Source organism: Lipotes vexillifer, unplaced genomic scaffold (assembly GCF_000442215.2).
Source record: "Lipotes vexillifer unplaced genomic scaffold, Lipotes_vexillifer_v1.1 scaffold514, whole genome shotgun sequence".
In the NCBI taxonomy this organism is placed as follows: Eukaryota; Metazoa; Chordata; class Mammalia; order Artiodactyla; family Lipotidae; genus Lipotes; species Lipotes vexillifer.
Genome location: NW_006789975.1, coordinates 395,266 through 412,260, shown reverse-complemented (window position 1 = coordinate 412,260; position 16,995 = coordinate 395,266). Strand labels below are relative to the sequence as shown.

Sequence of the window (16,995 nt, the reverse complement as noted above, 5' to 3'; positions counted from 1 at the left end):
CCGGAGCACCCCAAAAAAGAGTGGCCCCCGCTTGCCACAACTAGAGAAAGCCCCGGCACAGAACCTAAGACCCAACCCAGCCATAAATTAAAAAAAAAAAAAAAAAAGTGTGGGGGAATTCCCTGGTGGCCTAGTGGTTAGGATTCTGGGCTTACACTGCTGTAGCCCAGGTTCAAGCCCTGGTTGGAGAACTGAAATCCCACAAGCCATGCGGCACAGCCAAATAAATAAATAAGTGTGAAGTTCAACAAGATTCTGATTTTCCCATGATGACTACTTCAGTGCTATATTTTTTAAATAGCTGAAATTCTTCATCCAATCTGTGTGTGTGTGTGTGTGTGTGTGTGTGTGTGTTTCTGTCCTACCAAGGTCGTGAACACATGCTTAGTGTGCTTTTGGGGTGATCCAGCACGGAGAGCACAAGATGCTCTTCCCTGCCACCAGGCCTTTGCACATGCACATGAATGCCCTCTACACCTTGTCTGCTTGACTCCAGGTCAGATTGGTGCCTCCCCTGGTCCTCCACAACCCCTGTGCTACCTTCAGTACAGCACAAGTGACACCCTTGGATGATGGTCCACCACCCTCCCTGAAGGCAGGAATTATGGTGGGTTCATCTCAGAGGACCCAGGGCCCAGCAAAGGGCCTGGTGCATAGTAGGTGCTCAGCAAATATGGCTTTGAATACAGAGCTAGGCTAGTCCCACTTGGATCCAATTCTTTCCCCTCCTCTCTGCCCACTGCCACCTTCAGTTTTTTGTTTCAGATCTGTTGGGATCGTGTTTATGAAATGAAAAACTCTGTCTGTTCATTCTTGGCACTCTGAACTCAGGCCGGTTAATTCACCGAGCACTTCTCAGGGCTCACACTTGGCACCATGGTTCTGGCAGCAGATCTGAAATGCTCCTGCCCCAAAGAGCTCACAGACCAGGGTGAGGAGGACTGAGGTGCACGAAGGAAGGCCCAGGTTTCAGCACTGCCACTGACTGGCTGTATAACCACAGAAAAGTCACTTAACCTCTTTGAGCCTCAGTTTTCTCCTTCCGTGAAATGGGGAGCACTAGAGCACCTACTTCATAAGTTTGTCGAGAGATCAGGGATGGGAATGTACTCTGGAAACCACAAGCCCCAGAAAGATGGGAGGGCTCCACGGCCATGTGATTGTCATTCCGAGGACCTGGTTTTTCGATTCTCACAAGATCCCCTTACAGATGACTCAGTGGAGAAGCTTCTGAAGGCCTCAGAATCAGAGGAGAAACTTCTCTCCAGTGTTCCTCTGGAGCCAGTAGTGGGTTTTTATCTCACAGAGTCTGTGAACCTGACCACTGATCTCATTTCCATTTTTGCTTTGGCCATTAGGAAGCTCAGAACTGAGTATTCAGCCCACTCCTAGCAATTGTATGGCTTCTACCTTTGTGCACTTAAAAAAAATACCATCCTTATTTTCTCTTTTTCCTTATTTCTTTTATCACACTTTTAAATCTAAGCCACCTCAAATCCTTTTTGGAATGAGGCAGGGGCCTGAATTTAAAAGAGCAATATGTTTTTGAGGGCTTGTTCTGTGCTAGGCCCTGTGCCGAGCACTTTACATCCGTTATGACCCTGGGAATAAGTACTGAGATTGTCTTCATTTTCCAAAGAAGAAACGGAGGCCCAGAGAGACTGAGTGACTTTCTCAGGACTACACAGCAGAGGCCAGGTTCCAACCCAGGACCAGCATGACTACAGAGGCAGGCATGGTGCCGTGTGCCCGTCCCACCCCTCAGCTACAGGCTGGCTCGCACCTGGATGGTCACGGAGACATTGCCCTCCTCTTCCTGGACAAAGATGTTGTAGGAGCCGCTGACCACGGGCTTGTTGTCATTGATGTCCAGCACAATGATCTGCAGCATGGTGGAGGACGACAGGTTCCCGCCGTCTGTGGCCAGCAGCGTGAGGTAGTACACGGCCTGCTTCTCCCGATCCAGCAGCTCACTGTTTCTCACTGTCACTGTCCCCGAGTGTGGATCCACTGCAAAGATGTCCGCCCTGTGCAGGGTGGCCAGATGGAGCAAATAAAGATACAGGATGCCCACTTCAATTTGCATTTCAGATAAATAATGAAAAATATCTTAGGACATCCCATGGAATATTTACAACCTACTTATACTAATAAAAAACCCCATTCATTGTTTATCTGAAATTGAAATGTAACTGGGTACCCTATATTTTATCTGACTCCTCTAGCCCTGCTGTGAGGCAGAGAGGTGAGCCTGGGTCCCCCTTGCCCACCTGCCCGCTGCCCACCTGTGTAACTTACCCATTCCCCGGAAGCAGGCTGTAGGTGATGCGGCCCCCCTCGCCCGTGTCTGGGTCGGAGGCCTGTGAGGCAGAGAGATAGATAATGGGGCACTGAGCAGAAGCCATACCCACACTGTCAACCGTGCAATTGATGAGGACAGGGCCGTCCTGCTTCCTGACCCAGAGGGAGAAGCCCCCGACACACTCAGACTGACATATAGACATCAAATACATGCGCACGCGCATATACACCTGCTGGCCCCCGCTGACATCAGATGATACAGGGACTCCAGCAGGGCCACAGCCCCAGGCCTGCCCATCTCCGCATCTACTCCAGCCCTGCACAGCCCTGTCCCCCATCACTCACTTGGATGCTGTTGGTGACCACATAGCCGACCGCACTGTGCTCGAAGACACTGAGGTTGTACAGGTTGTGGGGGAATGTGGGCCTGTGATCATTAATGTCTCTAAGGTGGATGGTCACCAAGGCTACCGAGGACCTTCTGCTGACCGAGTCAGTGGCCACGACCTGAGGACAGGGGAAGACGCAGCGACACTGGGACTGGAGCACCCCATGGCCTGCTCTCCGTGGTGCCCCAGAGCACCCCTCACCTGCACCAGCATCACCGTTTGTGTCTCGTAGTCCACCAGCGACGGTGCTCTCACCAGCACCTGCACATCCACTGAGCCCGCCGCCCGCTCCGGGGAGACGCTGAAGGCTTCAACATTAGGGCCCCGGAGGGATAGCAGGAAGGTGCCGTTGCTGCCCTGTAGACGTGGGCTGTATATTAGGGACCCCACTCCTGCAATGTACCCACCTGCATCTTTCTCCCAATCCCTGGCCACAGGTCGCAGGAGGGTAGGCTGGTCACTAGTCCCTGTCAATGTGGGCTCATCAGAAGAAGACCTCCCCGAAGCCCCAGCCTGGGCTGCAGCGCCTGGACACACACCCCTCACTCCCTTTGAGTCTTCCATACCAGCCACCATGCACCACCCTCCACCACCCATACCAACACCAAACATCATCAATGTCCAACATCGGTCCATTATCCACACCCCCTCTACTCCACACCCCTCTCCAGTCAAGGCCAACCACCATCTCAACACACCCACCCATCCACCACTACCCAATATCACCCTCCAGTCGACAGTTTGTACCAACTCATTATCACCAAATACTACCAAACACCATGCATAGTTATTCAGCATTCAATACTACCCAAATCACCCACCACTCAGTATCAACCTCCACCTAGGAATACCCTCCAACTTGACAGCCATCCAGACCACACTGTGCTCAAAACTGCCCATATCCCCCAATATCCAGTACTATCCCAGCACCCGGCAACTTCACCATCCACACATCACTACCCCCTCTACTCAACACCGCCAAAAATTACATTCCATTCAACATTACCCAGCATCCAGGACCAACCTCCACTCAGTGCTGCCTTTCTGTTCCCCGCCATGTAGCACCACCCTGAACACAAGACTACCAGCCAGCTCAACATCACTCAGCAGTTCCAAGTGTCACCCAACAACTCCGACCACCACTCATGGTCAGCACCACTGTTGCCCACTGCCCACTGCCCCACTGAGCACTGTGGTACCGCACTCTGCTGGTCACTCGCCACTTCCCTCCCCCAGCGATCTCCCAACCATCACTTCCACCCATGCCGCGCATGGTCTGGGTGCCCCTGCCTTGTCTGGGTCGTAGACCACCATGGTTAGGTCATCGATGGGGATGCGGGTGGAGGCGTGCTCGTCCACGTAGCCAGTGAAGTTGACTTGAGCATCTTGGGGGGTGAAGGTGCAGGTTGGGAGGCTGCAGTTGTAAAACTCAGGTTTGTGGTCATTGACGTCTGTCACTCTCAACGTGACCCATATGCTCACCTTGGCCTCCTGCCCATAGATGTTGGGGTGCATCTCGGTGGCCTGAGAGCAGAGCAGAGGCCGAGACGCAGAGATCAGAAAACCAGAATTCAGAGAGAGCTGAGATCAAAGGTCAGAGTTTAGAAAGTCAGGGAACAAAGTGGGCAGTGGCCCTCTCACTCACCGTGACCTGCACCTGCACCTCCTCATCCTCCTCCAGCAGCTGCTCTCTGTCCAGGGAACCGTTGACCCTGATCACCCCGTCTGGACCAATGTTGAACCAGCCAGGCCTTGTGGAGTCTGGGAAAAGGCAGCAGGAGCAGCTGCTTCCAGTGGCTCTGACGGAGCCCCCACCCCTTCCCTTGCCTCAGCCCCAGCCTGGGGACACCCCGTTCTCACTGGAGATGCTGTAGATCACAGGGTCATTGATGCCTCTGTCGCCATCCATGGCCTCCACCTTCAGCACCGAGGTTCCCTACAAGAAGGCGTGGTCAGTGGCCAGACCCTTTCCCCACCTCTTGTCTCCACCCAGACCCCTCCAGTTCCCTGGCACACCTGGGGTGCATCCTCAGGCACAGAGGCCGAGTAAAACTCCCTGACAAACTGGGGGCCCAGGTCCGGCTGGTCGATTACAGAGATGGACACAAAGACAGGCGAGGAGCACTGGACGACGATGCTGTTGTTGTACTTGCCGCCCGAGTCCTGCCGGGAGATGGGTCTCCGTGAAGCCGGGGCTTCGGGTCCCGATGCCCCCGACCCCACCTGCACCCGCACTCACACAGGCCTTCAGCTCCAGCTGATAGAAGGCACTCCTGTTGTTGTAGCTGAGGCTGCCGTTGAGGATAATGGAGCCGTTGGGCAGGATCCCAAAGAGGTACTCACTGCTGTCCGTGCTAGGAATGACCTGAGGCAGAGCACAGTCAGGCCAGGCTCCCCCGGACGGCCCTGCCCCCAGGACCTGCTCTGAGAGACCTGGAGTCGAATCCTGGCTCTGCTCTCAAACTCACCAGGTCACTTAACCTCTCTGAGCCTGGGAAATGGGCTAGATATCGCCTCAGTGGGACGAAAACAGGGTCAAGTGAGCTAAGGTAGGTTCCAGGCACGTAGTGGGCGCTCAATGATGGGGGCCGTGGCTAGCCAATGTGTCTTCGTGAAACTGGGGTCACACCCGCCACTGTCTGTGTGACCTTGGACAAGACCCTGGACCTCTCTGAGCCTTGATTTCCTCTTCTTTGAAGCCAGGATTGCCGCAGCCACCAGGTGGTGTGACGCTAACCGCGCAAAGACACAGACAGTGCCCCAGGCAAGAGGGTGGGAAGGAGGGTCCGGTCTGCAGCAGGCACCCTCCTTAGGCGGCTGGGCCAAATGAGGTCCAGAGCGGGGCCAGAGGAAGGCGTGGAGACCAGGGCTGTGCCGTCGCAGAGCCCCTGCTCCTCAAGGTCCCTGCAGGTTGTGTGGGAGATGCTGCCCCCGGTGGCCAAGAGGAGAGGTGGCGCCCACACTCCCACGTGGACCCGCACACACTTACCTTCTCTATGGAGTACACCACGGCGCCTCCGGACCCCGTGTCTTTGTCCGTGGCCAGCACAGAGAACAACAGGGAGCCAACCGGCAGGGTCTGTAACAAGCGTTTTGTCACCTCTGAGCTCCAACACATCTCCTCCATGCCCAAGCACATCATGCCCCCTCCTGGAGTTTCAGTGCCCCCAACTGTACCACGGGGATAGTGATGGACCTTCCAGAACCTGAAACCCAGCATTCCACAGATGTCCCCCTTTCCCACCTGGGCTGGGCTTCTGGGGGCATCTGGATGGAGGCAGGGAGCAGAGTTCCCCCTTCTCCCCCCACACAGCCTCCCTGAAACCTGAGCTGGCTTCTGATTTGCAGCGCCCCTCAGGACCACCATGAGTGATCATTCCAGAACTCAGGTTGTGCCACTCCCCTGCTTAAACAGCCCTGTGTGTTCTCTGTAGCGTCCAGCGATAGGTTCCACACAGCACCTCGCAGAGCTGGAAGGTTCTTTTGGGAGGCTTTTCCTCTAGGACCTGTCCACACCCTCACTATTTCTTCACGGTGGCCAAAAAGATCTTTGAAAATCCTGAACCAGACCACATCAGTCTCGTGCTCAAAACCAACAAGTGGTTCCCCCATTCTGCCCAGAATACGGTCCAGACTGCCTCCATGGCCCTCCAGGTTCAGGCCACTGCCCACTTCTCTGACCTCACCTTCTCCTCAGCCTCCTCCCCCCCCACACACGAGCTTCCTGGCTATGCCTACAGCACTCCAGGCTGATTCCCACCTCAGAGCCTTTGCAGCTGCTGTTCCCTGCCTGGAATATCCTTTCCCTGGAGCAGCCCAGGCTGGCTCCTCAACATTTAGTTCTGCTCAGATGTCACCTACCCAGAGAAGATTTTCCTGACCGGCTCAACTTAAAGCAGGCCCCTCCCCAGTCATGTTTTATGCTCTTCATAGAGCTCATCACCATCTGAAATAATCCTGTTTGTTTAATGCTTTGTTGATTAAATGTTTTGTTGTCTGTGCTCTTCACTACAATGTGAGCTAGCGAGGGTGGCGACCAAGTCTGTCTTCACTGGATATCCGCAGCACCAAGGACAGTGCCAGACACACAGTAGGCACTCAATCAGAGCCTGCTGAAGGGCTGTCTGAACCTCACCAGCCTCAGGTCTGGCCTGGGGGAGGGGGACCCACACCTGTCAGGACTTTGAAGCCACGTGGTAATGAAGATTCAGGAGTGGTGCTGTGTTTGCTGCCCTGGGACCACTGGGAAACCTCCTCCCTGCCTATGCAGTTCAAGTGGGGCTGCTCCTCTTGCTAGAGGGGAAAGCACATGATGCAGACCTAGACAATTGGAGCATTCCATACTCCTCAACTGACGGGGCCCCTGACCCAAAATGGGCCAATGAGAGTCAGTCCTGGGGGTTTGGCTGGGACCATTGAGAAAGAGACAGTCTGTGTTGCAATTGCAAAGCCGGTGGGATGTGAGCCTGGAGCTGCTGGGGGACACTTTTACCACCGTAAGGGAGAACTGCTTGCCCCACCCCAGGATGGTGGCAACAAGAGAAGCAGAGCTGCTAGGTGGAGAGAAATCTCTTCTTGATGACATGGCTTGAGTACCTGGATCCAGCCATGCCTGAAGTCAGATATACTGTTAAATTTTTCAGAAACATGAGAAAATCAATTCCTTCCCCACCACCACCCCTGACTATCATAACTTAAAGAATTCCAATCCAGTCTGATAGATTGCAAAATGTTGCTGTAACTATGGTACATGGGGTTACATGCAACCCCCTGAATTTGGTTCATCAAGCTGCCCTTTCTAGGAGGTGCACTTCCCAATCTTGGATGCCCTGCTGTCTATCTCTGGTCCTTCCCACTCTGAGCAGATTTGTGGGATGTCTGCATCCTACACACACACACCGTTAAGGCAGATGTTACCTCATTGATTCTGGTGGAGAAGTCTGTGTTCTGGAAAATGGGTGCATTGTCATTTCTGTCCTCCACGATCACCACCATTTCCTTCTGCACCTGCAAGTGAGAAAGCCCAGGTGAGCCCAGAAAACGTGGGAGCTTGAGAAAACAAATTCAGGAGCATCAGGACGGGAGTGCAAGTTGGTATAGCTTCCCAGGAGAACAATCAGGTGGTGTCTGGGGTGACTTTTTTTATACATCTTTATTGAAGTATAATTGCTTCACAATGTTGTGTTAGTTTCTGTTGTACAACAAAGTGAATCAGCCATATGCAGACATATATCCCCATATCCCCTCTCTCTTGAGCCTCCCTCCCACCCTCCCTATCTCACCCTTCTAGGTCGTCGCAAAGCACCGAGCTGATCTCCCTGTGCTATGCAGCAGCTTCCCACTAGTTATCTATGTCACATTTGGTAATTTATATATGTTGATGCTACTCTCACTTTACCCCAGCTTCCCCCTCTCCCCTCTGTGTTTATCTGATACCATTTCAAAGGCCAGAAAAGTTGCAAGTACGGTACAAAGAATTCCTGATACCCTTCATCCAGATTTACCCCTTATTTAGTTTTTCTCTCCACAGATTTACTGAACCATTTGGAGAGTATGTTGTGGAAATCATTAGGTCATTAAAAAAAAATCTAAAATGTCCTATTACGAGAATGTTCCTTTTAGCTTTGTTAGCCATAGCGTAAAGCTGTGAACAACCAAAGTGTTGAGGAGACCAGCTAAGCACCGTGGAGCTTATAGTCCCCACACTGGGCTATAGACATACAGGAAACAGGAGACTCATGTGCAGACACAGAAGGGACCCCAAAGCCGATTGCTGTTTTTTGGCCGCACCCCGTGGCATGCGGAACGTCCCTGACCAGGGATCGAACCCGGGCTCCCTGTAGCGGAAGCACAGAGTCTTAACCACTGGACCACCAGGGAAGTCTTCCAAAGCTGATTGTCGAGTTGTCAAGGCAGTTCAAGACCATATATGCAGTAGGATACCACTTGGATTTCAGAAAACGCACCCAAAACTACCATCTCTCTTCCGTGGATGCATATATGCATATATGTCAGTGTTTAGCGATGGATAGGAAAGAACACGGTGATGGCAGACACTTCAGGTGGGAGTGGGCTGGGAAGGGTTGCCCAAGGGGACTTGAGCTTTATCTGCACTTTTAAAAATGCTTACAAAGAGAAAGCATTTATGAATATCCAAGTCATTAAAATGATTTTTTTTAATGGATAGGGTTTGGGGAATAGGTTATAAAGACAAAACCCCCAGCTTTCACAGACACAAGACACAGCTGTATAAGTGTGTTATTGAGAAACATGAACACTGAGACCAACCCATCAGCCAAAGGGGTTGAAAGTGATGACCTCAGTGGAGAGAGGGTAGGGAGGTATTTGGCACTTGTTTTTTTATTAATAAGTATATTAATACAAGTTAATAGTGTAATTGGGACTTCCCTGGTGGTCCAGTGGTAAAGAATCCACCTTACAATGCAGGGGACGCAGGTTCAATCCCTGGTCAGGGAACTAAGATCCCACATGCCACGGGGCAACTAAGCCCATGCGCCACAACTACTGAGCTCGCGCCTCAACTAGAGCCCGCCTGCTGCAAACTACAGCGCACATGTGCTCTGTAACCCATGCGCCACAACTAGAGAGAAGCCCACACGCCACAACGAATAGCTCGCGTGCCTCAGTGAAGATCCTGCGTGTGCAACTAACACCCAACGCAGTCAAAAGTAAATAAAATAAATAAAAAATAGTACATAAATCTTTTAAAAAATAATAATGTAATTAATGATATACAATAGATATACAAAATACACAAAAGATAAACCATATATTTGTATAAATTAATATAAATTATAATAAATACTAAAATCTTGGTTAATATTGTATGACGAAAAATGGAGAAGTATAATTTCAATAAAAATAAACATTCAATTCATTTTTTGTTAGCTGGGGCTCTCTCTGCTTATTTGCAGTGGGCAGTTAGCGGTGGGCCCTCAGTCCCCTGCTCTCTGATCCCTGGACCTCCCTTCCCTCCCCACTTCTGACTCACTGGATTATTGTGACCGTCGCTCACAGAGATGTTGATGCGAAACAAGTAGAGTGTCTGCAGTGGGCAGAGAGAAGGGAACCAAGGTAAGCCCTGTTCGGGTGCCCACCAGAGCCCTCCCTACCTCCCCAATCCCGCACCGCGGCCTTCTCAGGTTGCTTCCCTTTACCTCATAGTCCAGAAGTTTGGCCAGCTTCACTTCCCCAGTATTCGGGGTGACATTAAAGAAGTAGGCATAGGAGCCACTAATCCCATAGGTCAGAGGGTCATTGTCCTGGTCCTGAGCTATCAGCCAGAAGACCTCAGTACCTGCAGATGGGACAGGGAATACACAGCGTCCACGGCCACCTAGTTCAATGCTGGCCTGGCCAAGCTGCCCACAAGGCCCACAGGAATGTCAAATGTCTTTTAAAATTGGAAGGGCCAAGACATGGAAACAACCTAAATGTCTATCAATGGATGAATGGGTAAAGAAGATGTGGTATACATGTACAATGGAATATTTTCAGCCTTAAAAAGAGAATGGAAATCTTGCCATTTGTAACAACATGGATGGACCTAGAGGGAATTCTGCTAAGAGAAATAAGTCAAAGGAAAACAAATACTGTATGATCTCACTTACATGTGGGATCTAAAAACAAAAAACCAAGCTCATAAATACAGAGAAGATTGGTGGTTGCCAGAGTGGGGTGCGGGGGACTGAGAAATGGGTGAAGAGGGTCAAAAGGTACACATATCCACTTATAAAATAAATAAGTCCTGGGGATGTAATGTACAGCATGGTGACTAGAGTTAACAATACTGTACTGGGTATTTGAAAATTATTAAGAGATTAGGTCTTAAAAGCTCTCATCCCAAGGGAAAAAAAAACAGCCATCTGTAACTATGTGTGGTAACATATGTTAACTAGACTTATTGTGGTGATCATTTTGAAATATGTACAAATATATCATTATGTTGTACACCTGAAACTAATATAATATTGTATGTCAATTATACCTCATTTTTTCAAACGGTAAAAAAAAAATCAAAAGGAATAAATGATTATAATCTAGCCCTCAGGATATTTGTCTTTATGCCAATGCAGTATATTAAAGTATATTTTTAATGTATTTTTCTGGAGGGAGAGGCCTACAAAAACAAAAGTGCCAGAACAGTGACATGGTGGTGGGGCCCAGCACCCAGCCTGAGAGTCTCAGAGAACCAGCGTGCCCCCACCTTTGCCCACGAGAGCCTTGCAGGGACAGTCTGGGCAGCACATCTGGAGTCTGCTCTTCTTTGACCAAATAGTTCTGGCTCCTCCAGAAACTCCTTAGAAAGCTTGGTCCCTTCCCACCCAGGCCCCCTCCTCCAGGAAGACCATGGGGCTAGAAAGCTGTTAGTATCTACAGTATGTTTCCTCTGTTGTGAGACACACTGTCAATTTAATGACTGCTGGGGTGGGGAGTCACTCTGTGTTAACTGACTATCTCAAATATAAGACACATCCTGATTCAAAAATGTCAAAATGTAAACTGATATGGCCCTTATACCCAAGGAAATATGGGAAGTGAGTGGGGATGTGTAAATCCTTCTCTGTAAACATGTGTTCATGGGCGCAGAAAGAAGGATCAGGGAGAAAAAGCTTTTTTAAAAGTCTGTCTGAAAAAGAATTAACTGTAACAAATAAATCAATAAGAGCTACAGAAATAAAAGACATATATTAGGTCTCTGTCTTTAAACTCAAAGTTGACGTATTTTAAAACGTCTGCCTGACAAAACTAAACTATTATACAGTGTGAGTGTCAAGAAAACAGGTCTTCTGCAGGAGAGAAAGGACGGGGAGTGACTAGAAGGGCAGAGAGGGGGTCGGTGTGCTTCCATGTATATATATTATACCTCAAAATAAAAAGTCTAAACAACATTTTTTAAAAACCTGACTGAAAATGCTTTCTCATCCCAAGAGAGCCATACAATTCATCTCAGAAAGGAAGAAATTGCTCTTCGGTTTAAGAAAGCCCATAGAGGGGCCCTGTGGTTATCAAAGAAAAGACCCTCATTTGGTCTATCTGAGATCAGACTTGACATTAAAGGGTCACCCAAGAGAATGGAGATCTTGAGGACATTTGGGTTACATATGTTTGTGACATTTGTTTGGAGGTGTGTGTGTGTTTATCCACGACCAAACAGCTATGAAAATATACATAAAATATCATTAACTTGTATATATTACTTCTCTGTTGTATTCACAGATATCAAATAGTTTGACCTCAGCCTAGTCCTCCAGGGAGGATTGTGCCAACTCAGAATGTAATGAGACTATCACCTCCCTCATCCTGGGCTCTAAACCTTTATTAATATAACCCTTAGTAGATTCTGCTGTCCTGGCAACCACATGCAAATGGATGTGGCTTTCATGGCTCTGAAGCCCATCGCCCACCCTTTCTTCGTATACCTAGACCTGGGTTTCTGGATTCCAAGGCAGACTTTGGATTTCACCTTTGATGCAGTCTCTTGCTTCATCTAGTAGATTTAGATATTTGGGGACCCAATTCTGACACTGCAACAAAGACTGTAAATTGTCCCCCAGTATTCACAGCCCCCTTTCTCTCAGACTAATAGAACCCCAGATTTTGAGCTGTGCACATGGCTAAATAAAATAAAGACGTCATTTCTCCAGTTCCCTTGCAGCTAGGGCATGTGGCTAAGTTCTGGCTAATGAGATGTGAGCGGAAGTAACATGTGTAAAATCTGGAGCGCTGTCCCTAGGAGAAAGAAATGAGCCCTTTTGGCCCTTTCTTGCCCCCAGCTCTCACTGGAATAGGGCGTGACATGAGCCATCTAGAACCATGTGGATGAGGGCCAGGCCCTAGGGGAGGCAGAACCTGGAAATGGAAGGAGGGTCCCTGATGCCAGAAGCATAGGGCACGGAACAGCCTGATGGAACAGAGCCTCTGACAGCCCTGGGCTCACTGCTCTAGATGACTATGTAAGAGAATAGGAAACTTTGACCTTGTTTACAGCTCTGTTGTTTGGGGTCTGTTATGCGCAGCTGACCCTGCATCCCAATGAATACAGTCATCTATCATTTCAGCTTCTTCAACCCCCATCCTGCCTGCTGGGAATTTGGCATCCAGTCCCTGTGGCTTCATCCAAAACAATGTTTCATGAACATCATTCACTCCTGTACACTGCCAAGATCATTGCCACATCCACATCTCATTGTTTATGACCCTCCTTTTAACTAACTTACTGTTTCATGTAAATACATTTATTTTAAAAGCAAGCTAGATGGCTACTGGACGTAGAAAACTCATCTCACTCGCCATAGAGGGAAGGTAACTCTACAAATGAAGACAGCAAAAGTATCAATTTCTGGTGAGATGTGTGCATGAACGGCTCTGAGCCTAAAGCCTGCTCTCTTTCTTTCTGAAAAAAAAATAGCAGAGGAGGAAGAGAGATGAGCAAGTGAGAGAGGTAGAAGAGAAATAATGGTACCAAATGGATACTTTCTCCCTTGGGAAATCAGAAAGACTGAAAGAGATGGGAAATGGGAGGAATGTTCTCTTGGGGTGAGTCTTGATTATTTGGTGCTGTGTGAGGGCCCTCGACCCAAAAGCTGCAAAGGAGAAAACAAACTTCTGGAACAAACTTCCTTCAGGCCACCTTTGCCCCATGACAAGCCGTGGAGCTGCAGGGATGGCGAGCAAGCCCACAGGGGAGCCCCTGGGGCCCTCTTGTGGGTAAGTGCTTGGTGCAGTCTGGGCACAGGGACAGTTACTCACCCACTGGTAGGTCCTCAGGCAGGTTCACTGTCGACATGTTGGACAGGAATTTTGGGGCCACGTTGGCTGACACTGTAGGGACACAGAGTGTTGGAACATCTGGACACCTCCATAAAGACTGACCCCCATCTGCCCCTGTGGGAGCCCACACCAGTCCCACTGGCCAACTTTCAGTCCAGCTCACCGGCCCAGGACTGGATTCCTCTCCAGGCCTCCCCAGAGCAGCCAAGCCCAGGGCTGGGCCGTAGGAGTTGGGTGCTTGCTGATGCAGCAGCATCCCACCCTTCTGGAGGGTTCTGCTGAGGATCCCCAGGTTAGTGTTGTCCTGGTGGGGGAGGGGAGGTACCCACCAGACACCATGAGGGCAGGAAGCAAGAGGCAGGACAGCCACGGCCACACCATCACGTCTGGAGGGACCTGGGGGAAGAGGCATCAGGGGAGGGGCACCTGAACCCAGGCCTCCCTCCTCTGGTGGACCCTGATCAGTCGGGTCTGAACCCGGCCAGCTCACCTCCATCACTCAAGGTTCTCCCCCAGGCTCCTATCAAATTCTGCCCATTTGCCAGATGTTCCAGGGGATAGGGAGTTGGGAGGCATGGCAGGGAGGGGCAGGGTAGCTGAGCCTGATCTAGAGCCCCAGCCTGAGACTGACCCTGAACTTGACCCCAGGGTTCAGTGCCCACTGTGTAGCAGGCATGGATCCAAGTATATTACGTGCATAATCTCTTTATTCTTACAACTAGGTGGCTGCTAAGGGGCTTGCCTGGGGCCACACAGAGAGTCAATGGCAAGACCATGCTCTGAAAACAGGTCTTTTGAACTCCAGAATTCATTCCCTCAACCACTGCACTAACCTGCCAGTTTAAAGTCCAAGCTAACAGCATCCTTCAAAATCAGGGGCCTAGAGAGGGACTATGACTTGTCCAGGACCATCCAGAGCCTCTGTGGGGGGGCTCGGTCCTTTGTCCCACTTGCTGACACAATTGATAGCTGCCTTTACATCCTTTCTCAAAGTGTACTCCATGGAACCCCAGCCCTGTAAGATGTCTCATAACAGAAGGGTTCCCTGGTCAAGTCAGTTTGGGAAGGGCTTTGTGCTCCTCTTGTTGATTGACAGCTGGGCAGGAACGCTTGGAAAACCTTGCCCTGCCCAGTCTTCTTGGTCATCTTACATTGCAAGCTATCCTTCATCTGAGAAAAGAGGGACTTTGATTCACTGTCATCGAGAGATACCTGAACCCCCAAGGCTCTTTCATCCCAAAAGACAATTGTTACCAAAGCAAGAGGGAGAGCAGGATACATTTTGCAAATGCTTCTTGCTCTCTGTCAAGAAAATGTGTTGCATGCTTGCATGTACATAATCATTCCATAAGACAGGATTTTTATTGCATACTCTTTTGTACCCTTTGGATTTCGTGCTAAGTGAATATATTAACTTTTCCAAAGATAAATTAAAGCTATGAAGCACACAAAGGAGCACAGCTGCTGCTAAGCACCCTCACTGGGTCCCGGGCAGCTCCCACTCCTGCCCCAGTGCGGCTGAGACAAGCACTGTTTTCCAGAGGAGCCCGGCTCCAAAGCTATGGGAGAACCAAGAAGGAGGGACCCTCACCCACGGTAGACTCCATATGGCAGGCCCTCCGAGGGGGATGCGGAATGGCTTCCAGAGCTGAATCTTGACCGTGAAACACATCAGAAGCCACAACTCCTCTCCCTCCCACCACCTACCCCTCCTCCTGTGTTCCTGCCTCAGGGATCGTCCATTTCCCCCATCACCCTTGACTTCCCCTCTCCCGAACGTCCCACATCCAGTCCAGTTCCTGAACCTCTTACACTTCTCTCCATCCTGCAACAGGCTTTCTCTCTCCCCAGCTCAGCCCTCCTCACGGTCTCCTTCCCTTCCGTCTCTAATCAAGTCCTCTCAGCCAAAATTATCCTTCCTCACTCCCTCTAATCACCTTTCTCCCCTGCTCCAAACTTTTCAGTGACTCCCCATTGCCAAACTGCATACAAAGGCTTTGAACAGACCATCCAGCCCTGCTTCCCTCCCTCACACCTCCCACATCCACAGACCCACTCCGTTTTCCCTCATTTTGCATATGCGGTTCCCTCTTTCTGGAATGCCTTTCCCTGCCTTGCTAACTGATGAGCAGCCCCAAGGTCATCTTCTGTTCAGACACTCCTTCAGTGTTCCCACAGGAGGAGTTGACTCCTGTGCTGGCCTAGAGACCTCACCAGACGCGCTCAGATCCTAGCCTAACCTCTGTAGCTCTCAGGGCCCATTATCTCTTTGCAGATCAGCCTCTCCCTCCAGACCAGGAGAGATGTGAAGGCAAGGTCCAGGTCTGATTCATTTCTGTGACCCCAGGACCGAGCCCAGGGCTGAGTTCAGGGCAAGCTCAGGGTGCATTTCAGAAATGAATAAATGAGTGTGCCAGTGAATCACTGTAACCCCAGTGGCCTGACGTGGAAAGCCTGAGAGGTAGGGCAGGGTGCAAGGGGTAAACATATGGGCTAGAGAGCTTGGGTGTCAATCCAATGTAATCTTGGGCAAGTAACTTAACCTCTCTAGGCCTCAGTTCCGCCATCTGTAAATTGGGAATAATAACAGCACCTACACTACAGGGTCTGTGTGAGGCTTACACAGTGCCTGGCTCAAAGTATGTTAGCAAAAAAATGTCAGCAACTATTATTATGGAGGAGATAAAACTCTGTCTTCTGCCCCCCTCATCATTGGGAGCCCCATATTCTGCCCTGGCCAGCCTTGGTCACCTCACAGGCCCCTCTCGGTCAATGTCCCCTAGACAGCCAGAGGGACACTGGCACCAATCTGGCCACCATCCTCTGGGCTTGGCTTGCCTCCACCTGTCCTGAAGCTCCAGCTTTAGTCTTCCCCCTTTAACTCAGAGTTCTCTTTGCCCAACTTTGCCCAGATCTACTGGGGCATCAAGAGGGTTGGTCATTTTAAATATCTGCTGACATTTCCTGAGCACCTACTCTGTGCTGAGTACCCTTATTTATCCATTCATTCCCCTAACAAATACTTATTGGATGTCCTTGATCCACTATGTGCCAGACCTTGTTCCCAGCACTGGGGATACAACAGTAGGTATAACAGTCAAGGTGCTGCCTTCACCAAATTTATGCTTAGTGTATAAGACAGACCCTAAACAAGCAAGGAAAGTACTGTCTAATTGTTTACTGCATTAAGTGCTATGAAGGAAGAGAATGTGGGCATTGTGAGAGTACAGTAAAGGGACACTACTTTAGGCAGTCTGGCAGATAAAGAGGGCTACAGACTTTTTAACACTCCTCTCAGCAAGATGTGAGAATTGCTCCCCTTCAATCTGGTGCATTCATCATGTTTTTATTTTCTGTATTTTATGATGCTTTGACATTTTGGGGGCCTTGCTGGTCTGAGAAAGGCTGCCCCTATCAGGGCTAGCTAATTCTTAGAGATAACAAGTGATTTGTCTGCAAACACTCCTCTCATGTATAAACCAACCAAATCAAAGCCTGTATTCCCAGCTGC

General features: G+C 50.0%; 1 protein-coding gene across 1 annotated transcript in view; it reads right to left on the bottom strand.

Moving 5' to 3' along the window:
- The window catches only part of CDHR2 (cadherin related family member 2), a 26,256-nt gene extending 12,391 nt beyond the window's left edge, over nt 1-13,865 (bottom strand). The window contains exons 1-15 of the mRNA XM_007463126.1: nt 13,814-13,865; nt 13,464-13,535; nt 9,869-10,008; nt 9,703-9,756; nt 7,608-7,697; nt 5,680-5,769; nt 4,930-5,055; nt 4,707-4,853; nt 4,551-4,626; nt 4,336-4,451; nt 3,981-4,214; nt 2,892-3,047; nt 2,647-2,808; nt 2,299-2,360; nt 1,784-2,027 (exon numbers count right to left, since the gene is read on the bottom strand). Coding sequence (XP_007463188.1) covers nt 1,784-2,027; nt 2,299-2,360; nt 2,647-2,808; nt 2,892-3,047; nt 3,981-4,214; nt 4,336-4,451; nt 4,551-4,626; nt 4,707-4,853; nt 4,930-5,055; nt 5,680-5,769; nt 7,608-7,697; nt 9,703-9,756; nt 9,869-10,008; nt 13,464-13,535; nt 13,814-13,865 — 1,821 coding nt within the window. The remainder of the gene's footprint in view (nt 1-1,783; nt 2,028-2,298; nt 2,361-2,646; nt 2,809-2,891; nt 3,048-3,980; nt 4,215-4,335; nt 4,452-4,550; nt 4,627-4,706; nt 4,854-4,929; nt 5,056-5,679; nt 5,770-7,607; nt 7,698-9,702; nt 9,757-9,868; nt 10,009-13,463; nt 13,536-13,813) is intronic.
- Nucleotides 13,866-16,995: the final 3,130 nt, after the last annotated feature.